This window comes from Lates calcarifer, linkage group LG17 (assembly GCF_001640805.2).
Source record: "Lates calcarifer isolate ASB-BC8 linkage group LG17, TLL_Latcal_v3, whole genome shotgun sequence".
NCBI lineage: Eukaryota > Metazoa > Chordata > Actinopteri > Centropomidae > Lates > Lates calcarifer.
Genome location: NC_066849.1, coordinates 15,799,100 through 15,824,868, shown reverse-complemented (window position 1 = coordinate 15,824,868; position 25,769 = coordinate 15,799,100). Strand labels below are relative to the sequence as shown.

The window sequence follows — 25,769 nt, the reverse complement described above, 5'->3', positions numbered from 1 at the left end:
TGGCCTTAAAATCAGCTGGTGATAAGACGCATCGATGTCCATTTAGTAGCACTATGGGAGCTTCTGATCAAAACACATGATCTTCATCAGCAGATGGAGATTTGAAACTATTTAAGCCACCATTAAAGTAAGGCAAACTTTCTGCTGATTGACAGTGGTGGAAGAAGTATCCAGAACAATTACTTAAGTACCAATACCACAGTGTAAAAGTACTCCAAGTCTAAGTCCTGCATTTAAAATTGACTACCAAGTAAAAGTGCAGAAGTATTACAGCTAAATGTACTTAAAGCAGTGAAAGTAATTGTTCTGTGAGGGTTATATTATGTAATAAATTACATCATTACTGATGCACTGATCTGAGAAGCAGCATTTTATTATTGTAGCTACTTCACATATACTTGGTTTACATATACTTGCTGGTTTACTCCAGTGATTCCCAATACAGGGGTCGGGCCCCTCCCAAGGGGCCACAAGATAAACCTTTGGGGTCAACAAACGATTAACGGGAAAGGCGAAAAACAAAAGTTATGATAGACATTGTACTTAATTACAGTCCAACACTGGCTCACTGCGCCCTGTTCCACCCTGGAAAACCCTCATCTTGTGTGTAGAGGTAAAATTAAATTCTTTATCTGGGAAATTAGGGATGTTTGACAAAGAGTGTAGAGGTCCCATAGTTTCCTCTTGGTTAATGAGCCCCTGTCAGACTGAAACAGGCCGAGTTGTATCAGATAATAAGGTCACTGGACTATTTAGTTTACTGGAAGCTCTGTGTTTCCACTGTTCCACAAAACTCCAGTTGAGCACGTTGTAGCTGTTAAGCATTTATGTGCAAACAAGCCTGAAATAGCAGGAAGATGGAAGCTGGATGTTTTTCTGTGTTATGAAATTAGAGAAAATCACTGAGGAGCGGAAAAAAGTTTCCTTGTTAAGTGTCGTTTTCATTTTATTGAAGTGAATTCATATTGAGAACAGACATACATGAGCAGGAAAAACACTGACGAGACAAAATACATCAACTGAAAAAGGCAACAGGATCTGTCAACAAAACAAAAAAAATCAAGCCATGTTATAAAAAAAAAAAAAACACGTTAGAGTATTTACTATAAACAGTATTAAAATGAGATAAGGTCAGTTAAATGTGTATTACAAGGCCTATCAACCAATAACTGCTTGTGTTAAATGAAGAGATGGGTCTGGAGCAGCCGGAGGAAATTTACCCCAGGCAGCGTCACAGCGACACAGTTTTCACTCCCAAGTGTATCTTCACACTTTGAACCGGTGTAACCCACAACGAACGTGACGTGACATCTCGTGGAGGGCGCAGCCTTTACACTTGAACGCGTCTCTCTCGATCTGGTTTGGCCTCAGTCTCTCTTTAAATGTGAAATCACCAAAACAGTTAAAAACCGTGGCACAAAACAGACAGGAGCTGGCAAGGCTCCTTCATATTATCACGCTGGAAATAAATTGGCAAAACCATATTGCTGTGGCTTTAAATGTCTCTATACTTTGCTGAATGTTAGTTTAGTTTTACAAAAAAAAAAAGATGCTGCATAGCGCTTAAGGGTGTGTCAGTTTAGCATGGACATGTATGTACAATAATGAACCTTCCCAGTCATCTGAAACTTACAGTATAAGAGATAATCAAAGGTAAAGATGTAACTTATTGTGATCTATACGTTTTATATACACACAGTACTTTTACTGAACTTCCTGTCGAACATGATTGTGACTCTCCCACTTGTGACTAAACCAGAAAAAACGTGTCAAAACATCTTTTTATGACTAAACAGAGTACAGTATGACAGTCTACTGTACATCAGTGTCATCAGTCCTGTCAAGTCTGTCAAGCAGCCCTTAAGATATGCTCGCTGACTTCCTGTCGCACGCGCGGGAATCAGCGCTTCGTCCACAATCATGTTAAAAATAAAATTTAAGATTTGTATTTGAACTTGTAGGGAGGATACATTACAATGTATTTTAAGCGGTGACAGAAGAACTCGGGTGATGAATCTGTTTCGTGCCCCCAGCAAAAGTCTCTGCAGCTGCGAGGTTGGGGGAGGGTGGTGGTGGGGTGGGGTGAGGGGGGTTTGCAGGGAGGAAGGGTGGTGGGCACGAGGGGAGGGAAGGTGTTTAGCGACCAATCAGTCAAGCCCGGGGCAGGTCGTGCTCGTGGTCGCGACTCTCGGAGCAGGGCTGCTGCATCTGCACCACCACGGTCTCCACGGTGACCTCCTCCTCGCTGTCGCTGCTGTCCAGCTCGTCGTCCTCGTACTCGGAGGACTCCTGGTCCTGCTCGGAGCGTGACGCCCCCGACATGGTTCCGAAGGAGTGGGCGCTGGTGGAGGCCAGGGAGCGCAGCAGCGGGGTGCTCTCCGACACCTCCTCGTTCTCGTCGGGCCCGCTCTCGCCTTCCTCCGAGTCGGAGTCGGAGTCGCCCTGCGAGGGCACCACCTTCTGCTTGCACACCGGACACGTCTTCTTGGTTTTGGTCAGCCAGGGGTCCACGCACTTACTGTGGTAGGCTGAGGACAACAACAAGGAGAGGTTACTCTTCAAATTCAAATGCATTCAAACCCAGAGCTCAATCAATGAGGTGGAGATTTGTCATCTACAAGAAACGAAGTGTCCCTTGTGGTTCTTTGTCTTGATGTGTCAGAACCTAAGTAGGAGTCTGATTTATGGGTCATGTGCGCTGCAGAGGTGTTGGACTCACCATGAGAACATGGCAGGACTCGGAGTTTGTCTCCTTCTTCATATTCATCCAGGCAGATGGCGCACACATCGTAGCTGTCCCCTGGGTAGGAGAGAACACAGGTGTCACAAAGTGCTTTACTGAGCATTAATGCACTCATTCCTTCCTAGGCAGCGGAAGTGTGTTATTGTCAAATAACCGTACGGCTCTGACAAAGCCGACTCACCACCTAGAAAGTGGTATTCATAGCTGGACCACAGTTGTAGTGAGATAATCCACCATGACCCATGCAGATATGGAGAAATAATGCACTAAATGAGGGCACAGTTTCAGTGTGCGCGCACAGGTTGTTGCTAATGCACAGAAGATTAATTGGTTGTTTTTGTGTTTTCCTGAAGGTCACTGACGTCAGGTGACGTGTCAGGCAATTAGGAACTCGGGTTGCCTCGCGTGTCTGATTTTCGTGAACGGTTACTGTGACTTTTCCAAATAAAGTTATGTCCCAGAAATACCCACCCTCCCACCCACCCATCTATCCGAGGAGCTAAACTGCCAGCGCTGCATTTCCTGACGTTACGGGAAGGCGCAGAGTGTCTCTCTCTCTCTCTCTCTCTCTCTCTCATTCGGACGAAAAGGCTCAGGAATGCATTGACGCGCTCCCTTTCAAATTCCACAGAGTTCTTCTCCTTTTCCTTCCCTTCCTCTTCCCAGTCCTGGGCTGGGAGGAGGGAGGAGGGCTGGGAGGGGAGGGGAGGCGAGGCAGGGCTGTGGGCCGGTGTGTTTATGTAAGCTCTAAATGAGCATGTTTTCCCCTGACCGGGCTCTCTCTGTGTCCGTGCCAGGGCTGCATGTGACCGTATAAGGATGGGGAGTCACATCGACCACAGCCTCCCCCATCCCTCTCCCCCTCCCCGTCCTCCACCTCCTCCTCCTCCTCTTCCTTTTCTCTTTCAGCGTCAGCAACTTAAAACTCACTGTAACATTTTTCAACTCTGCTCACTCTTCCTCTTCATGCTTTCAGTTCTGTTTTTTTTCCTCCATCCCTCTCCCAAACATCACCAAATTTATCATCCCCATCTCTCTCTTCTTCCTTTTTCTTTTGACATTATTCCAGAGCGGCCTCCATCTTTTTCCCTTCTTCCTCACTCTCTCGGGGCCGGTGTCGGACAGTCGGGGTGAGGGAGAGGGAACGTTTATGCAGGCGTGGATCCAGTGTACACTCAGGAAATGCTGAACTGTGGCACTTAACTGAGCTATTCTGAGTGAAGCACAGAGAGAAGGTCCAGTGGCTTCCTGAACTCAAAGACTCAGCTCTGGGGAGATAATGAACAGGGCTGGGTATCACTTGAAGTATTTACATACAAATAACACAAGAAGACTTAATAAAGGGCAAGTCTGGTGTTTTATAAATTGGGCCATATTTATGTGGTTTTGGTCGCCATTCCTTCCGGTGTTATTGACGCTGTGACGCAGCAAAAGTAAACAGGATGGGAAACACGGACAGTCAGACAATTATTCAAGTTATAAGCAAACTCCCAGGTTAGCAAAACTTATCTGAAGAAGAAAACAAAGGCAAAAAGTAGAAATAATACCCAAATCATCCACTGTGATCGTACGTCTGATTTCTTGACAGTAACAGATATTCTGAGTGGCCTCTCTCAAAATAAAGTGATTTCCATACACTGAACTCTTTACTTGTTTACAACCTGTCTAATATAAGTTTAAATAAATAAGAAGCAAAAACTTTTTGTTGCCTTTTTCCCCCGGTTATTTTTAAACATGTTTCATTTAATGTGACCTGTATGTATAAGATTCTTAAGTGTTATATATCTTAGACTAGGTCATGTTGTTTAGTCAGTTACACAATGCAAGTAGCCACTCTGCACCAACATCACCCAGACAAATGTCCTTTCACTGAAACCAGGCGACCAATGCTTCTGACAGCTTTCAAAAATCTTTTTTTTTTTTTAATTAAAAAACAAAACTAATGCCTCCAAACAAATCAAAGACTCCAGCGTCTGGTGAGAAGCACAGCGTTCCCGCAGCAGAGCATAATTCACAGTCTGGTCCGGTCTTCCCTTGTCACGGAACAAATTACCCAACCCCTGCTGATCAAAGGCCCTGCTGTGGACATTACTCACTCCTCATTTCTAGAAGCTCCGACCAGAGATCGGCTTAGTAATGCCATTACTGTGACCTGCACATGTGAGCTCAGATTCAGTTTCGTGAGTCTTGCTGGTACAGTGCATGCATCGAAAACAGCAGGAGCTAAAAAGGGAAATAAAATGGTTTTCATGTGCTCTTGCTGAGTTTTTATTATGAAGGCTGTTTAACCGTCGTCTCTCCAGTCTTCACATCGTGTGCTGTGTGTGTGTTTTGGGTTGAGTCAGCTTTGAAGTTTGGCTGGTAAAATATAATTTTCAAAGTTTTGGTAGTGTGTGAATTTTCCAGATGCAGGGAATTCCCTTACATTTACGTCTTGGGGCCAGTAGCACATTTTAAAAAGGGACTCACGAGCCAGTGCAGCTCTTCTCCCCTCTATTTTTCATTAATCAGCCGGCCTGCCAGCAGCATTCCTGCCTCTCAGAGGAACCACGCTGTCCTACTGAACTTCAGATGAGCAGTGAGTGTGTGTAGCAGAGCGAGAGCGAGCAAGCGAATGAAAAGAGAGGGTGACAGAAAAACTGAGTAAAAGAAGAAAAAAAAAAAGAAATGCTTCTGCACAGTTTAGTCGCCGCTTGAGCCAATCAGACGAGGGCAACTGGCAGTGAGGCCGGTGAACTACGAGACAGAGAGAGCTCCTCTGTACTGACATCAACATGCCTCACACACCGACGGCTGAGACACTGCAGCTGCTCTGTTCAGTGTGTGTGTTTGTGTGACTGTGTGTGTGTGTGTGTGTGAGCCCCCTGCCTACGGTTTGGAAGCAGAAAGCCGAGAGAAGGAAAGAGGAGGGAGGGTGGTGGAGTGACTCATCATACGCAGGGAGGGATCAGACTGGAGGTCAAGGGTCAGAGGGAGAGTCCAGCCTCTCTCAGTCTAAACGAAAGGTCGAAAACAATCCTCCTCGTTCCCTCAGTTCACTCTGTATGTGTAATGTGTGTGTGTGTGTGTGTGCGCATTTACAATTTCCAAAGCCTGCTAGACGCCGGTTTCTGGCAAACCCCCCCCCCCCGAGGGCAAAAATTCAATGTCAAACGTCAGGGCTTACCGCCTAAGTGGGGATGACGCAAGGCTCTGCAATAAAACCAGAGCGTAAGTCAAGTTAATGGCAGAGCGGCGCTGTACGCTGACAGCTGTGGCAGCTGCTATTACATAATCCTGTACATTGACACAGATCTTATGTTGCATGCTGCAGCTCAGACTGGTATTGTGCGCCAATTACATGGGTACCGTGGTTTTCATTAAGGCATTGTGCACCATTCATACAGGCTCCCTTTGTGTTGTCTACTATTCAATTCAGCCTGTGGACTCCCATTTCCATACATGCAAGTCTGACGTTATCCAGTGCCTAACATCACCATCTCTGGCCCGGACCTATCCCAGAACTGTCAGGTGGCCAGTGAAATACTGATAAAATATTAACCGCAGCAGCAGCAGCAAGAAATGAAATGAGAAAAAATGTGAAAAAACAACTCAATAGAAGCAATTCTATCAAAGAGTTTGCAGAGTGGATGGGAAACAGTAGATGTCTCGATTTTTCTGGGCTCAGCTCCTCGGTCAGAGAAGGTAGATGGTGTGGGCAGATGCACTCATCAGCAGAAAAGCATCCTGCCAGCACAGCAGCAGCTGAGGCTGTGGCTGATCAGTTGGTTAACATCAAGACATCGCACCATGTTGCATTTATAAACTCTCTGGGGCCTCTGATTCACGCTAATACAGCACAGATGCATTACAACCACAGGTGTGGCCCCCTGTAATGCCACCTACAGTTTTCAAAAGGGACGTTCTGATGCCTGGATTTGGGCGTCACTGCCAGGTTGGCCAGAAAACTAAATATTTGGTTACACACAAGAGGTGAACTGAGGTACTGAGACCACAATGCCAAAGACGAAAAGTACTGACTTTGTGTTTTAAGGCGGAAGTCGGGCGTTTTTTCAGAAACTTCAGGACAATTCTTGAAGGCAGTGGCCATTGTTGGAACTGCAGCTTCGGACATTTGCAAAATAGCTTTGCAGCACACTCTGCATTTTCAGCTGCCACAAATTTATATGTCATAAACACCGCATCAGATACTCTGTGATGATTTTGTTGTAGACTTTGAACATGTGGAAGGTTACAGATTGCAGCTTTAAAATCAACACCAGCACAGCATCACAGTGTTCCCGTTCACTATGGCTGCATCTGCTCAAAGCCCCCAGAGTCCAAGCTCAGCATTATCCGCTGTAGCAGAGGCCAAGGGCGCCATTAGGCATCATTCCCACTCTGTGCTGCACATGCACACGCACACACACACACCAGCAGCAAACTGATGAACCCCAAGTTCAGGCACGCTTCCCAAAAAACTTGTTGGGATGGGAACTGGAACAGCAGCAAGTATGACATGTGGCACTGAACTGTCCCCATCGCAATGCTACAGCTAAAAATTCCTTATGTGTCACAACGTGGGGATTTTGGGTGGGGTGGGGGGGGTGTCACAGTCAGCATACTGTAAACAATGACCAATGACAATGTCTGATGAGCTCTGTGATTCTAGCTTGTCACTGTCCCTGTGCATAGAAATGTACAGTAAGTCTGTTGATGCATAGCCACACTGGTCAATGTTTCATTGAACAGGAGCAGATTTTGCCAATGATTTATCTTTAAATACAACTTCACTGATTTACCATTACACTACTTTAATGTTGTTGGACTCACAATGAACCCTTTTTTTAAGTTAACAAAATGAATGCAGCAGAATAAGAAATATCATCTTTTTTCTTCTTCTCAAAAACTACATTACCCACAATGCAACTCGACCACTGACAATTCAGTCAGACATTCAGGTGTGATATGTTAGTTCCGACTAATGTAGCCTCAAGCCAGCAAAGCCAGCTTCTCACCTCTAGCTTTTTTTCATTTACAAACTTATCTTCTTAAGACCCGGTACTGACTCAAATGACATCACTTGAAGCAATTCATCAGGTTTTGCGTAGCTCTCTCCGGAGACAGGCTTTGATGTGTAAAATCGCGTACATCCCCTTTAAATGACTGCAGATAAACTTCTAGCATAAAAAACAAAGCATCTCTTTTGATCTCCTAGCGACTGAATCCATGGTTAATTAGTTAAAACCAATATTTTTTGGTGGTGTCCAGTTATTAATATAATTTCTATGACACTAAATTGATGAAACAAAAATAGCAACAAAAGCTGTCTCTCTTATTAGAGGTCTTACTCTTACCTGGAGTACACGCTCTCTAACAATAAACCCCCAACAGAGCCACTGTCCCACTGATCTCAGGCTCTCCTGTTACCACCCTCCCATGCTCAAACCAGGGTATTTGGTTCCTTGCCAAGCTAGCATTGCTTCAGAGCACAGGGCTTAAAAGGTGATTAGGTAGAGATTTGGTGTCCCATTCCAGTTTCACCAAACGCTCTGACTCAGCTGACAGGAGCGCAGACGCCGCCCCTGAGGCCGTTTCCTGGACATTTGAACTCCCGGCAGAGGCCAAGGTCGACTGCAGCGGTGCCTGGTGGAAACCCTGAGTCAGAGTGGGCGCTGCTGCTCGCAGACACAAGCCACCAGAGCGCACAAACCACAGAGCCTGACGTGACAAAAACAGCTATCCGAGCGCCGCGCGCCGCTTTTAGCTGCATCTGTTACTGCTGGGCCGGGAGGAGCAGCTCCGCTCATAACCCCCTCAATTAGCAGCTTTGCGAGGGGGCTACTTATTATGCACCACCCATAGTCTATAAAGCTCCCCGGTGTTTCCCTCTGCACAGCTGATCGTAGTCAGGGGCTTTCCAGTCTGCAAAATACAGCTGCCGGAGGAAACACAGCAGACACAAAAAAGCCTCTAAATACACAGACCATAGCAGGATTTGCATGGCAAAACAATGCCACAGCCAGTCTGACCCTGGTACCGAAATAGAGGGGGGGGGACCTACTGTACATCTGTTCAACAGGTTTGAGATAAAAAACCAAAACACACTTAACTTTCAACCCTCTGGCATAACAGAGAGTACATTCCTAGCCATCAGTCATGTGTCCAGTCTCAGCAGAGAGGAGCTCTAATCTGCCACAGTGGGCTTTGTGGAAAAAAATCAAGTCTTTATTAATCCGATTAGCTCCAAGGTGCAGAGCTCGAGGGCAGGAATGATGTGTCGTAATGGGCCCCGATGACACATCTCTTCTGGGCTGAATCATGTGAGAAACAGCAACACGGCACGCGGACAGAGTAACATCTCCACAGCCTCTGGGGTCAAAGGTCAGAGTAAAAAAGACCAGGCTGACAGACACGATGTTTGACCTGTTGTTTCAAGGAGGTTGGTCGATCCTGGTAAAGCAGAGATTTTTGAAGTTTTTATGAGCCATGGTTTTGTTTTTCTGCCTGAGGAAGAGTTTTATTGTGTCAAAACTTCACCAATAAAAAGTTAAGGGAGCTCTGAGTCAAGGACTCAGAGCAGGTCCTTCTCCATTGGGTACTAGTTTATGTTTTGTCATCCGGAAACTGTTCCACCAAGATTTTGCAGATGTGCACGTGACTAGCTTTACCTCTTAAACCCATCAGTATATAGTAAATATTGTAACTCTGAATTACTAAATAGCCCCCTGCATGAAATTGTTCCTGACTATACATGACTACAATTTCAACAAAACCGTCACCACAAACTGAAGTGTTTTAGATTGCGTCCCTACCTTTCTTGAACTTGTGAATTGGAAGCTTCTTTAGCTGATCTTTGCGCAGGCGGCTCCTCCGAGCTCTGTGTCGATCCTGGACAAACTTGGTAATCTGGTCACGGCAAAAAAAAAAAAGGGAGAGAAAACTGTCAAACTTCCTACACAAAAAAAATCAGTACACAAAACACATATCTTTCTTGTCCAGGTGCTGAGTCCAAAAACACTGTAACTGTGATATCTGTCTCCCACGCAACAGTGTTACATCAGGACAAGAGCAACGTTTTGAGCCCAAATTGGACGACAGACTTCAACCTGACACTGAAATACTACTTTAAAAATGCAGGCTGGACTCTGGTACCTGACAAAGAACCAGTCTGGATTCAAAATATACTGTTTCTGATGTAATTAAGTAGCAATATTTAAGTAAGCAGTTGGCAGCATTACAAGTTCTGAGGAGGCAAACATCCTTTAAAAATACCACACATTTTTACCTTACTCCTCAATTATCAAATGTACACGTCTATGTTAAAGTAAAATAAAATTGCTGTCTGCTTTCCTCAAAGGGGGAACCAAGCTTTGTCTTAAATGTACTTACCATGAAAACAACAATGAGGATGAGGCAGATTCCCACGATGATGAGGAAGGGGATCAGGTAGTATTCCAGTGGCAGGCTGAAGTCTGGCATGAGGACCACGTGTCCCCTAGAAAAACGAGCAGAGCCACTGTCAGGTGAGGAGAAGATCATTAACATTAACCTTTGGCAGATATTACAAAGCCACTGAGTGACAGCGACCTACACGGAGGCTGAATTACAGCAGCATTTCGCAGCAGCTCATTGTTGTCGGCTGCCACATTTAAGATATTCATATTGGTGTTGTTCGGTTTAAAAAGCTGCAGCGTGACAGTCACATAAAGGTTCTTCTATCAGCAGAATGACATTTTACTATTAATTAACGGGGCTCTACTTCTTTTTTGCAGAACTCCGTCTACAGCATATCTCTGCTCCAGTCGAATCTGTAACAGCTACTTTGGTCCACACTGACAAAACTCTGCCAATACCATGTTTGGTGTTCATTCCTCTGACTGCAAAAGACTTGGGGATAACACTCGTGCATTTGGATGGTTTCTGGCACCACACACACACACACACACAATATAATTTAAAAGTGGAGAAATGGGACTTAAATGCTGCAACTCTCTGGGCTCTTCTGACAGGATGAGACATTTCATTACCAGATTATCACCTCAGCAGCGGTGACAACACATGAGAAGACAAATCCTCTGCCTCTGATATATTACAGTGCACGCTGCAGGCATTTCAATACAATAATATTAGATTAAACTCATAGCTGGACAGCTCTGAGTGAGCCAGCTGAATAAAAGCAGCCGTCTCTTCACGAGAGCCGAACAGAAAACTGGTTCTATTTATACTGATGGGCAGAAAATTGAGATTTGGGTTTAGACTTACCCCTTGTCATACGTGTAGTCCTCCTTCAGAGAGTTGGCAGTCTCCTCGCTCACAAACACAGAGGGAATATCGATCTGCTTCATAACATCCACTGGAAAGGGGAACAAGAAAAAAAATATTAATACAGAATATTATGTGACTGAATGTCAATGCTCAACTCCAGTGAACGATCCTGGAACATATCGTTTCAACCCGGCATGAAAAATGAATCTACTGTTATCAGAGAAAAAAGAAAATAGGACTTACTAACTTTTTATCTAGAGGTTTCAACCACATTTAACAGTCTTGATGAAGTGATAGAGTTTGCTCAGTTCAGCTTTTGTTCTTTTGGAGATTTTAGAAAATTAGTCAGCAATTTTTTTTGGTGATCAATTAATTTGTTCTGTCGTTTTTTTTAAAGCAAAAATGCCCCAAACTCACTGGTTCCAGATACTTAAATGCTAATATTTGCAGGTTATCATTTAGGCCTGCTGATTCAGACACTGAAAAAGTGAGCGGGCAGGAAGGTTCAGATGCTGTTTGATCATCCAACGAACACTGAAGTTGAAGCATAAAAAACATCTTAAATGACAGGATGAACTCTCTCGACAACTGGCACAACCAACTGTATGAAACATTTTGTGTTTGTGAGATTTACTCCTTTTCAAAACACTGAATCAGGTCAAGAAGCCTCCTGGATAATTTATACCTATGCAGCTGTGAGAAAAGGGGGCCGACATAGTAGACAAGTCCTAAAGTGAGAGAAAACCCCAGACACTCTCCTGTCACAAAACTGGGCTAGATTCAGGGGCCAATATGAATTCATAGGCAGGGAGTGCTCCAGTGCTGCGGGGCATCGCATCCTTTGTCGAGTACATCTCGAGACTTTAAATGGGCTTCTGACTGTAAGACTGCCTTGTTTTTCCCCCAGGCTCGCGGATAAAGAGAAAAACAAAACTGCATCCTCTGTCGACAAAGAGATGCACGAACAGGCAGCTGTGTGAAATGCTAAATGCTTCTACGTTGGCGTACAGAGGAGGAGGAGGAGGAGGAGGAGGTCGTAACTTACGATCATTGGATCCCATGCTGATTAAGTCATCGGAGTCCACATTGTGAACAATGGCTGCCTTGTACCCCGCTTTCTGGGCGTTGAGGACCTGAGAGGAGACAAAACATTGATGTCTTCATTGTTCAATAGATCCACTTTGGTGCAAACACCTGGCAGTTTTCGGTAGGGCTGACGTCAGCCACTACTAAAAGACTAAAAACAGCCCTGAGTGAGAGGAGTATGTGTGACAACAGGGGTTGTGTGTCAGATAAATTGACCAAATCTCATTTCCACTATGTGAGAAAGCAGCATCAAACCACATTAGGGATGACATAGAAATAGAAAGCAGTGTGGTTTGGTGGGAAAGCTTTCTCTGATTCTACTCAGAGGCTTTTAGCTCACCGAGCCAAAGCATGTACAATTTTCCAGGTACAATCTACTTGCTAACAATATATCACTTCCAGTTTACAGACACTATCTACTGCTGATATGAACTAATTTATGATCTGGCATTACAAACTGAATCCTCATCAGGGCAATAAATGATTCAGAATTTTGTTTGTCAGCATCTTTATGACAATAGCAGTCGAACAGGACAGCAGACATAACAGGTAACAGCAACACTGTGGCTCCACAGTAGCGTGCAACAACATGTTTACGGTCTGTTGCCCAGAAAGTGTTTGCAAGAGACAAGACGCTTGCATTAAATGCCCAGACAGCTCGCCTCTCCACGATAAACACTGACTGCTCATCTGAGCCGACTGAGCCGTAACTGGAGATCAGGAAAACAGGAAACGCTCAATAAAGCAAAGGGAAAACTGGGGCTACGAGGAGGAAGGCTGCAAGTTTAGTAGCAGAGCGGGGTAAAGGTTGGAAAGGCTGTTCTATTATTGGAAAGTATGACCGATGCTGAAAGTCTGCACACCAGTTTGACTCCCAATGATTGGAATAAAAAAACATGTCACATTCTGACTTAAATGACTTTATCTCCAGGCACCTGCTCTTGTTTGTCTTATTTTATTCGACAAAAGGTCACAGGTTTTTAATTTGATCCCTGCAAAGGCCCTTCTGTGTGCTCTGAAACAAAACACTTCACAAGTTGTAACTATCAGCTAAGAATAATTAAAGGCACAGCCTGCAAAGCAAATTCAAACCCTCTCCACCAAAATGTAGAAAATATCAGACTGACTGAAAACAGCCAAAACAAAATCACAAAAGTTTATTGTTTAAATCCTAATGACTAATCTCAAACAAACAAAATTATTGCATTATTCATCACAATCTCCAATATTACAACTCAGTCAACATAGATATGTTTCCATATTTTAAACTGATGTGATTCAAGTTTAAAAGCCTTGTTGTCTTTTTATGACCTAGACTGGCTGAGACGATATTCACAATTCAGTTATGGGAAAAGGTATAGTGTAGTCGTGTTCATGTCAATGCCTGCCTGTGTGTGTGTTAAGTGCATTAACTGTCATAAACATACCATCATTTCAACACTCTCATGAATCACTGACGTGTCCCTCCCAAAAGTTAAGCCTCTTATTGTTGCATAAAAACACATGCTACAGTGTCCTTAATGTAACCTATTTATAGTGTGTGTGTGTGTGTGTGTGTGTGTGTACACCTGAGTCTGCGTAGGACGGATTCTTTCTAAATCCAACAGCATCTATATATTTGATCTCTTATAATCCAGCAGGGTGCGGTTTTTCAACATCTGGGCTGAAGCTCAATTATTTGAGACAAACACTGGCAGAGGATATTCACTAACTCGTGTTATAAAGTCTCTGTCATTTGGGCCCAGAAATATAAAGTTGAGTTATAAAAGTGATTGTATTGCAGTACAACAGTAATCTGCATCAGAAATGAATAAACAGAAAAATGGCGATTTGAATAAATATGATGTTTCTTTGTGCATGTGGCTCAAGTGATGTGAAATTTTGAGGACTGCTGCAGAGGTTTCCAAATGTTCTATTTTCAATCAAACCTACAATTTCATAGCAAGTTACACTTTTTTACAACTTGCTGGAAATGTTTTTTAAAAAAAGTAAAATAGTAATAGTAAAAAGAGAAACTTTCCAGCAGCTGAGAGTCATGTCATGTGTGCTGCATCATGGATGTGGGGGGAAACTGATGTAATATGGAGCTTATATGTGTGAGGCTGTTTTTGTGACTCTGACACAGTATAGCCTCCACAGTATCCTGTATAGCCTATTGTTGTGGTCGACGGCTCACAGCAGATGTGGTGGAGGAAATAGGATGTGACAATATAATCCTGGAATGAACCATTATGTGCTCTTACACAGACGGAGATGAAGTTGGGATAGTAAACGTTTCCTCTGAAATTGAAGGGGGAGAAAAAAACACTTTGCATCAGATCATGTAAATGTCACTCAAAATCCAGTGAAATAAATAACAGTAGCGATCCGCACTGTATTTGTTCAGTGGTGCTGCTGCATCAGCCACAATAGTACAACCACTACTAGAGAGAAGCACATTTAAAACACAATAACCCTTTAATATAGAAGTAGTGGATTTAGTCTGTTATAGCACCCAGAGAACACTTTCAAACACAACACAGCTGAGTTTAATAGCAATAGAGGAAAACTGCCCCAAAACACAAAGCTAGGGGTAACAACATTATCCTCATATTCAGTCTGGAATGACCATATTGTTTTACTTCACAGCTCAGTATGACATTTTGTTCAGACTGATGATGGCCACTGTCTGTTTGGGATGGGTCAAGTGGGTATTTTGCCCAAACCAGTGAGGACATACAGATGTATTTGTCCCATGACCATCGAGTCAAGCCAATTTTATTTCTACTGGCCCAATATCACAGCATACGACACCCTCGATCCTTAGAGCTTAAGTTTGGGGCAATACCTTCTTTTTAGAGCCGCCATTTCTGCAAAATGTAGAAAATTATTCCTGAAATAGGAGCGGGCGAGGCAGCCTGAGGTATTGTGGATATAATATCACAGATTTAACAAAATAAGAAAATCCAAGAGTGATCGTGTTCCTTTACACCGCTGCTACCTGGAGCCGCTGAGGAAACGCTGCTGTTGGTTATTAGTCAGAGCATGTGCCACCCTCCTGTGGTAAATTAACACCTGACCCAAAACCAGACAGTGAGAGTGAGACTGTGACGTGCAGGCGGTGCCGCGTAAAGAACAGAAATGGAGAAAGATAACAGTTTAGTTTGGGTCACGCTGTGGAATATATGAGAGTCATCTGCTGTGTTAAATAACAGAAGGTGGTCACTTTCATTAACCTGAGAAATCAGTGTTGAGTTGTGCAAGTGTGTGTGTGTGTGTGTGTGTGTGTGTACTTCAGCCTTACAGCTCAGCCAGGTCGCTTTATACAAGCGTTGTACTCTGCTGTGATGCTAGGAAATCCATTTAGACCTGTGTGTGTGTGTGTGTGTGAATGAGCATTGTGGCCTGCATGGACGCTAACACTGAGGAGCTCTGTCTTTTGTCTGTCCCTTGTCATTGTAATTTTACACACAGGCATACGTGAAGCAGCGTGTATGGCAGCCACAGCATTGTGATCCCATGTGGTCGCCTGTGAGGGAGTATTGTGTGGAGGTATCAATGGCTACTGTGTGCGTCTAGAGGCAAGCTGTCTGGATAAGTGACACACACACAAAATACTGCGCCTGGATGTGTGTTATGAAGAAGGAAAGTGAACTGAGTGGAGAGGCATCACAGTCTTTTTTTCTGCATTTTAAGGACTCAGTTATCTATTAATTAATTAATGAATGAAAATTGTACTAATGATGCTAATAACAGTATAGCAACATGTCCTGCTGATGATGGCCAAACTAACTTTAGCTTGGAGTTTGTTTCCTTTCGTTCTCTTTATCCTCTTAAATCCGTACCTGATTCTGACAGATTGAGCTTGAACTTTTTCCAGCTCGTAAAAGCTCAAAAGCTTGCACTAATCTGATTAATTTCTATAAAGTAAACATGCAATGTAACAATCAATCAGTCATCGTCACCTGAGCTGAATTAGACAGATCCTGACATGTATAACATTGCGGTCTACTACTTTTAGATTAGATAGCAGCGTGTGAGGCCTTTGTTGTATGATGTAGCTTCTCTGCTGTTTCTCCCTCAGGTTAATGTCATCAAAGCTCTTCTACACTAAAGTTGCTCCTTTTTTTTAAAAAAAAAAAAAAACACCTCCTCCACAGCAGAGCCAGCAGCAATGATACTTTCACTTTCAGACATTTGTGTTGCTGTTGCACTACAGTCATGATGTAAATACACTGCAATATAATTAAACTTTTCATCCTGTGATCATGAAAGCCCTGTTACTGTTAATCAAAGTGATCTGTTGCAATGCAAGTCTATGACTTCTGGCAATTAATTATTTTCATATGATGAGCCCCGCTTATTTAGTGCCCCATGTAGGATAAATTAAACACCACTGTGTTTGACCAACAAGTCCTCTAAATTCAAGAACGAAATATGTTATTTGTCCGTGCCCTCTGGAATGACACACAGTAGGATTTTCTGATTTGATTATCGACTAGACAACATAATTTTAAAGGTGCTACCGCTGATTACCAAGAGTTTCAGCCATCATTGTGTTTACGAGACAAGAGTTTAGAATATGCCCTCTGGGTGGCGCCACTTCTTTATCCTCTTACGTTGGCCTGAGGGCAGACTACTGACTCACTATCGCAAAGTGGTATTACTAGATGGGCCAAGACTTGTTGGTTAGCATGCTAGTTTCAGCAGAAGAAAAGAAGTGATAGAAATAGAAGCAAAGCAAGAGTCAACATTGGTGCTGCTTTCCACCACTGGAGACAGCTTTTGGTGAGTAAAGGAATGAAATTTGATGCTGAATTTGCAATGTTTCTTCTAGACTGGTACATAGCCAATGATATTTAAGCTATCATTGGCTCTTCCCTTGGTTCCTGTCTACCTCCTCACTGTGAAGAGGTAAAAATGGGGGAAAAAGCTACAAATAAGTGCTGTTAAGGTCAGGGAACCTTTGGTATCATGGTAACAATGAGCTTAATGTTAAGAAACATGGTTGTGCTTTTAAGAAGACTGACTACAGATACTACCGATAAAAAAACTACTGTAATAAGTCTCTCAAGCCAAATTTGGCCAGTTGGGGCTCTGGCTAACATGGGTCATTAGTGTACCAGTCAATTTGTCCTGTAACCAACAACCATTTACAGGTCACGCTTTACTTCCTAAAACCTACTTAACTGCTTAAATAGTCAAATGTAGGTGCTGACAGTACTGCCACCAGGCCGGGTATTTACTCTCAACAGAACAACCGGCCCACAGTTTTACAGTAAAAGTAAGGAACCATTTTGGCTGTAGGCTGTCTAGATGCCAGTGTGCTGTGTTGTCGGTCTGCCTGGGATCTGCAGAGGAATTCAACCTCTGCTGCTGGCTCACCCTTGTGTTTGCATGGGCAAAGATAAGGACATTCAATGCATTCCTGAGACTGAGGAGAGGGAGGAAGCAGGAGAGGGAGAGGCAGAAAAGGAGAGAGGGAGGAAAGAGAAAATGAGATGTGGAACCTCTAGAAATAAAAATATCAATTATGCAAAAGCCTGTGTGACTAGAAAATACAAACAAAACATGCGGACAAATAATGCATCGTCACCATGGGAGGATTTCTGAGTTGCTCCTCTACCATCTGCAGACCACTGTGCTGAGCTGTAGCAACCGTCTTCTACATCAATTTAACAGCTTTCATTAACCACTTAATTGCTATAATCCCTGTGGGGCCACACATTAACATCCTGGTTTTTCTCCCTGAGCACCCAACTCGATTATGATGCTGTTTTTTTTTTCTTTCTTTTTTTCAATTTGATGAACTTCTTAACCTTTACATTTCACCAAAGAAAGTCGACAGAGCAACATTTTTGTTTCTCTGTACTTTGTTATTCAAGGTCAAAGTTTCAGATTTTTATACATGGCAGCTGAACAGCTATTGTGCAGCTACACTGGAAGAACTAGAGGTTAAGTGCCTTTCTCAAGGGCATCTTGACATCTTTTGTTGTCATGTGACAGCATGACTCAGCTCCAGAGACTTCCAGCTCAGTTTTTTTTTTTCTGCTTTCTGAAGTCCACATTATTTTTCCTTTTTTGTGCGATCAGGCCTTGGATTCATAACAACATGGAAACAAAATAAGCATCTGAAGCTTGTTTTCTCTTCATGGCACCCTGCGGTATGTGCTGACTTGGCCTACGGCACAGTCACTGTGGATTTGTTCATGAAACTGACCAATTACGGATCTTTAAAAGGCAGACTGGACTCTAGTTAATTGGATGTTGTTTTTTTTCTGAGCCCTGCGAGTGAAATTAACAAGCTCCAGAGGCTTTTTATCTGGAGGTTAAAAATACAGTACTAGCGCCTCAGTAAAGCCATAAATTAGCATCAAATTAAGACTGACTGTGATGTATCCAATATATCTGTCAGGATAATAATATAGCAATAGCTTTAGCGTGTCATTTTGTAGCTTCCCATGGAAATATCACATGGTGTTTGTGTGGTGTTACATTAAATCAAATTGGAAACAGGATCTAAGTATTACAGTTACATAAGTGATACTTTCTTATTTGCCTTCTAGAAATGTCAACAACATTTTTTTGCTCTTATTTTAACATTACTTAACACAAAGATGAGATACGCTAGCAAAAAAACTGGAAAATCATTTTTACACATTTCTCCCAAAAACTGCTCATCTTGCTCAACAGTCTAAAATGTTTAGATATTTAATTTGCAGTGACATAAAAGAAGAGAAAAGCAGCAAATCCTTCTGTTTGAGACAAATATTCAATATTTTTCCTTGATAAATTATTGTCCAACAACTAATCAATTTATCGATTCATTGTTTCAGAGTTACGATTAAGCAAACTTCAGAGTCTGAGACAGTGGGGGCAGGGGAATGCAAGCGAAGCTGCTGCCACAGTTGAATTTTTTTCCACCAGTGTGTCCTTTTGTCCAAACAAACCTGCTGAACTCCAGCATTAAGTACACTGAGGCATTTTAATGTTTACGTGTCCTTCAGCGAGAAAGGTTGCTGTTGTTGCTGCTGCTGCTGCTGCGGGACTGTATGGATGTGACGGAAGGTGCTGCTGAGGAAAAAATAAAAATAAAAAATAGAATAGGAAAAAAACAGTATTTCAAAGTAGTTTTCCACTACAGGTCACTGCACTATCGATATTTGTGCATATGTTTGTGTGGGTGTGTGTGCAAGTATTTGTGTGTGCAAGACCTGACTCGCATTGGTCACAGTTGACTGGAGGTGTGTAAACGGTGCCACCTGGAGCTGCCTCATTCATTGCTTCTGGACTTAACCATTTGGATCCCAAAAAGAGCACAAACACTTTCATTTGAATCTTCATTATAAAGCTGTGTCTCATGAACGTAATCTGTTAAAAACTCATCATACAAATAAATTCTATAAAAAGATTGATCATAATTTCCTGGCACTATCTACCTGGAGACATGATAAAAATGACTTACTATGATGTAAAATATGTCTGCACACACGGGTCATATCTGTCTTTCCCCTCCGATAACAGGATCTGTAAGAGTGGTGAGTGTGGACAGAGACTGCTGATAGCGTCGCTAATTATTGCTGCATCACCACTGTGTGTGTGTGTGTGTGTGTGTGTGTGTGTGTGTCAATAATGAGTGCATCTTCACTCTGTGTGTGTGTGTCTGCTGCCAACACAGCACAGCCTCCTCGTGCAGTGCTGCAGCTAAAACACATCCACTTGTCTTTCCTGCTTCTCCTCCTCCTCCTCCGCCTCTTAAACCACTGACATCTTCTCCTTCACACCTCTCTTTTCCACTTCCTCTCACCCCCCACCCCCCTTCTGTAACCCAAGGTCCTCTTTCCTCTTTCATCTCTTTTCCTACCCATTTTTAGTCCACGCTCCTGTCCCGTGAAGCTCAGGCTGTAAAAATGACCAGCCTGGAGCCTGTTGTTGCAGTCGCTGCTTCTGCATTTGCATAGAGCAGACTTGACCTCAGCTTTGTGTAAATGAGTCTGAGCTGCGCAGTGCACCTTTCTCACACAACGCAGATCAAACCAAGTGTCGCAGATCAAACACGAGTTGAGATTCAGCAAGTAAAATGTCTTGTCTCTCAGTTCTAAGAGAATTAAGAAGTTTTATGTGTCACCATGGCAGCGCCCAAACTTGTAAAGTATCTATTTTAACAGCTGTTAGCAGTGAGAGAGAGCAAAAAATAGTAAATCCAAACAGGCAGGTAAATCCACTATGCCCGCCGGGCCTGACCAGCACATCTATTTTTGCCATTTCTCCATCTTTACCCTAATTTGGAGGTCCTCCACTCTGTTCTGAGAAACCAGAGACTGACCAGAGGCTGAAACCGAGACCGTTGGGCTGGGTCCAAGTTATACTCAGTCTCACCAGATCGGTGAGGGGCTTGCCACTGGTCTCAGGTCTGTGTAGTCAGTATTAGCTCTGACCAGGTTGGGCATCACTGCAGGAGAGAAGAACTGAGAAAATCAGTCCTTTCTATAAATTAATCTTTAAATCATACAGTGTCCACTTTATAAGGTACACCTGTGTAATCACCCATATCCATCTTCTTGTTCTGCCTCATCTTTTTCCTCCTCCTCCTCCTCCTCCTCCTCTCCAGACCTGAACAAAATAAGTCAGTTTTATTTATTTTGCTCATAATACAACTTCTGAGACAAATAAAACATGTGAAGCGCTTGGTTTGTCTTTGAATGTAACAAGGACATTTGGAGGGGCAAAATAGTCAAATTTTATTTATATAGCGCCAATTCACAACAGAAGTTATCTCGAGGCACTGTACATATAGAGCAGGTCTAGACCGTACTCTTTATCTTATAGGATTTATAGAGACCCAACAGATCCCACCATGAGCAAGCACTAGGCGACTGTGGCAAGCAAAAACTTCCTTTTAGTCAAAGACACGCACACATCTAATGGTTCAACGTTTTTCTAAACCATATCAGACACAGGTAAGCCTTTCCTGCTCCTCTGCTGTTTGGACACCAGCTCCCAATCAGGTCCTCATTTCCTCATCTCTCCTCCCTTAACTGTTTCTCTCCCATTTGTTGCCTTTTTTCCCTCATTCACGTCTCCTCTCTCTCTCTCTCGCTTCCATCCTCTACAACCCTTCTCCTCCCACCCTTTCTTCCTCCTCATGCCACCCTTCTTTTATTTCTCCTCCCCTCTGCTCCCCTCCCTTCCAAACTCCCCTCTTTTTTTTCCTCTTCCTCTTCCCCTACCAACTCCTTCGCTAAATTTAACCTTCTCCTTCTCTCAGCCCTCATTACCCTCGTTACATCACCATCACTGCCACCTTCTCCAGAAATCTGCCCAGCCCCTTCTCTCATACTTCCAACCCCTCCCGCCTTTAATCCCTCCCTCCCCTCTTTCTCATTCATTTCCCCTGTTCTCCTTCATCCCTCCCTCCCTCCTCTCTCCTCCGTGTTTCAGAGGAGTGCGATGCAGCACAGAGCTGGGTTTTAGTTTCAAGGTCCAGACAGCTGATTAGATAAAGGGTTCAATAAAACTGTAAACTGCAGGGAGGAGCCGCATACACTGATAGCACAGCATAACTGCAATTCATACAATGCACCTGTGTGTGTGAAAGAGACTATATTTGAACTAAAGGTGTTATAAAGATAACTACAACACACTTTAATCAGGGATGCTTCCTTGTCCCAATTTGCTGATACTCTTTAGCAACTTTTGTGTGCTAGTTATCATGTTTTTGTGATTGTGAAGCACTTTTTTTGAAAAGTCCTGCATAAATAAAGTTTTACATACAACTACAAATGTGGTAAAAGTGAGAAAACACCAACTACCTCAGGGCAAGTAGCTGATTTTAAGAGTTAGGACAGAGAGATGATAACTGTGACTCAGAGGACAGAGATTGCTGCGTGTTTCATTGTACCTACATATGCATATGCATAGGACAAGATAGTGTGTGTATCTTTGTATGTGTGTGTGTGTGTGTGTGTGTGTGTGTGTGTGTGTGTCTGTGTGTGTGTGTGTGTGTGTGTGTGTGTGTGTGTGTGTGTGTGTGTGTCTGCCCTGTAGGCCAAAGGGAGCAGGCTGAGCTGTTTGTTGCCACAACAAATTGCGACAGACATTAACAGCAGCTCTGAAAAACGACACAGCCACATGAGATATGGCCGTTGCCCTCTTTCTCTCTCTCTCTCCCTCTCACACACACACACACACACACACACTCGAGCAAGTCATACATCCAGTCAGCCATAGTCATACCCTGTCATAAGACTGAGTGAGTGTGTGCAGGAAGCTAGATCATTGTTTGAGTAAAGACTGAGGCCTGTGTGTGTGTGTGTGTGTGTGTGTGTGTGTGCGTCTGAGTGTGTGTGTCAGTAGCTCGGGGCTGTGAGGTCACTGCAGCACAAAAAGGCCGCACGATGAAATGCATTTACTGTAAGGCAGAGGTAGGAAGCAAGGCTAGATGGGAAATTACCAGCCACCAAAACAAACACTGACCAACTGCGGCTGCGGAGGAGACCGCTTGATTTTTTCTGACTGGTAGATTTAACTGTTGCAGGAAAAAAAAAAAAACACAGCTCTCCTGACTACTCTTAACTCATCACAATCTTTACAGATGATGATCTGATGATAATATACAGGAGAAGAAGAAGGAACCCTGCACAGCCACACCTCGAGATAAGCAGAGGGACTTTCACCCTCATCCTTTTGCTGCTTCTTCCTGCTCCTTCACTGAATTCCAGCAGCAACATATCAACTGCATGGCTCGGCTGTCAATCGATGGCACTTTGTAACCTGTCACGGATACAGTTTACATCACCACATGCACCGTACTTTGTTTTCTGCTGCTTCTTTCCACTCAAAACGGGTCATTTGTGCCAAACAGAAAATTACAAAGGTGAAGCTGCAACAAAAGTTGTCTTTACAGAAGTTAAAACATGTGCCTGAACGCATCATGTTGCTATTAGAAGAGGTCTTCATTTCTGATTCCCATTATTCTTTAAGTATTGCTGGTGTGGAAAAGTCCAGTAAACTGAATAGACAATGTGAGCCTTTATAGTAAAAGTAATTTAATTTTCCCTCCTTGTCTACAATGGACCTTTATTATTCCAGTATCTGAATATCTTTAATTGAGAACTTATGACGCACATGATTAATTTACAGATTAATCGTGAACTTTTGATAAGTAATAATTGTAATATGTTTTCCTGGAAGGCTGCACACAGTTACACAATTTCAAATACAGGGATGTTCTTGTAACAATGTCACTTAGATTTATTTTTTTTTAAATCAACACATCATCATAAGCAACATTTTCGATAGGGACTTTTTTTTTTTTTTTTAAAACAATGTGATCTATTATGTCCTAAGGGGAACATTTTACAGCTGAATAATGAACGTGTCTGTGCTCCCTGTTGGACAAACTAAGTAATGCATCACTGCCTCCAAATTATCTCAAAACACATCACATGCAGTTTCTTGTTATAGTGGCCTGGCCTGTTTATCCTTCACTCTCACTTCTCCTATCATAACTGAGCTCTTCTGGTAAATGTTTTCTGAATGGGAGAATTGTTTGGTGTTATGATGCCTGATGTGTGCCCTGTCAGCTGGAGTTCACAGCTTCCTGCCAAGAGAAAAGGCATTTACACCGTCAGACTGAACAGTTTAGTCTAAACCGCCCTTTGCCAGACTGGTTTTGGACTGTCTCATGGTGTGACCTCGGTCTCGGGGAGGGGAAATTTTTCCACCAGACAAAAAGCTGTCATCTCAACCAGCCGCTGTGTGCTTTTACACAATACACTGGAATATTGCTGGATAACAGACTGCACTGAGTCACGCTGATGACTTTATGACCCTTGTCTACTCATGTTACTTTAACACTACATTTTAGCAATTAGCATTAACCCATGTTTGACACTGGCTGCTTACATAGGTTCAAGTAGTACAATACAGTACAGTATATTTAGCTAAAATGAATGCAGTCTAATCCTGCAATAAATTTGATTTACACAGGTGTTGATTCAACCATATGTTCATTTTTGGAAGACACAGTCAGTGGTGTTGTTTGAATATTTGTTATTTCATAAGAGGTGTTTCTATTATTCTGTCCACCACAGTGAGTGTACGTTAAATAACAGAAACATCTCTCTGTATAAAGCACTACAGTTCAACAGCAGCACAAACTACAGCCTCCAAAATGACCATAAAGGTGAATCAGCACCTCTTTAAAACCGCTCCAATAAAATCTGAACATTATAACCATCATGAAGCTCGGATTTACTGCAGGGCTGTTTGTATTAGCCTGCATTAGTTTTAGCTAGGTGCGGCTAATAAACTGAATGTATATCTCAATAACCGTACCGTGGACTAGATTTATTTAGTAAACCGGCACCCCAATACTTAGCCTTTAAAATTTACCTCCCAGGTCAATGCAAACAGTATCATCATCTCTCAAAAGAAACATAAGAGGAGGCATATTCATGGATGGAGTTTTAAAGCTGTTTTAACTTATCCCAGTGCACATTAAATCACAGTTTAACCAATGGTTTAATCAAATACAGAAAAGACAGGAAGAGGAAAACTGTAAACACTGACAGATAGAGGGCAGCAGAGAGAGGCTGAATTAGTAATTTAAAAAAAAAAATGCATATGAGAGAAGGAGAAGAGAGGAGAACAACGTGGTTACACAGACCTTGGCATATCTGAGCACATGTTACGCAACCAGGACATTATGTCTCAGTGTATATACTGTAGACCTCCTGTGTGTCTGTCTGTGTGTTACTGAAGGACTGCAGGGGGACAGACAGGCTGCAAAGACAGACGGGAGGCACAGGGGAAAGGTCCATGGGAGGGAGAGGGGAGGAAAAGGGCATTGGGTTTCCTGTCCACCCCCTCTCCCCTCCCAGAAAGGTCAAAAAGGTCACCAACGAGGGGGCTCCCCCCACCACCACCACTACCTCAAAGAATCCCTGTGTACAGGAAGTGCAAACCCTCTCCCTCTCTGGAGATTTACTTTCTAAAAGGGACGTCCATTGGGGAATGCTCCCCTCTCTCTCTCTCCTCTCTCTCTCTCCCCTCCTCTCTCCTCTCTCTCTCTCTCTCCCTCTCTCTCACACATACACACACACACACACAAAGATGGAGCGTGCCTATTAACACCCCTTAACTTGATCTCCTTCACCCCTCCCCATCTCCGACACTCTCTCTCTCGACATTCGACCTCCTCTCTGTCGTGTCTTATCGCAACACACTCTCCCTCTCATGCACACACTCACATACTCCACGGGTGGAGGTGCTAACACTTGGGTTAAGTGGGTGAGTGTCCGTTTTATTGCCCATTACGGCCATGGATCCATTAAAATTGTACGCAGTTGCTCACAGGATGCTAATGGGTAACTGCTACAGAGGAGGCTGAAGGAGAGGCAGAAAGAGATGGAAGGCGATGGAATGAAACAGTTTGGCTTGTTGGGGGTGACACTCCTGCACAGCACGCGCGCACACGCACACGCACACACACACACACACACACACACACACACACACACACACACACACACACACACACACACAAATGCCTTGTCTCAGTCAAGATGGAATCTATTATTCCTTTGTTTTCCTGCAGCTTCTGGAGGGAACTGAGCCTGGATGAAGAGGGGAGGGAGGGAAGAAGAGTGTGTGTGTGTGTCTGTGTGTGAGAGGGCGAGTAAGAGACAGGGAATCAAGGTAGACAGCTGAA

At 43.3% G+C, this 25,769-nt stretch overlaps 1 protein-coding gene across 1 annotated transcript in view; it reads right to left on the bottom strand.

Annotated features, from left to right (window-relative positions):
- Positions 1–916: 916 nt before the first annotated feature.
- Positions 917–25,769, bottom strand: part of rnf13 (ring finger protein 13) — a 43,445-nt gene continuing 18,592 nt past the window's right edge. Inside the window, exons 5-10 of the mRNA XM_018673104.2 lie at positions 12,036–12,123; positions 10,988–11,078; positions 10,115–10,220; positions 9,538–9,631; positions 2,720–2,800; positions 917–2,528 (exon numbers count right to left, since the gene is read on the bottom strand). Coding sequence (XP_018528620.1) covers positions 2,152–2,528; positions 2,720–2,800; positions 9,538–9,631; positions 10,115–10,220; positions 10,988–11,078; positions 12,036–12,123 — 837 coding nt within the window. The 3' untranslated portion in view covers positions 917–2,151. The remainder of the gene's footprint in view (positions 2,529–2,719; positions 2,801–9,537; positions 9,632–10,114; positions 10,221–10,987; positions 11,079–12,035; positions 12,124–25,769) is intronic.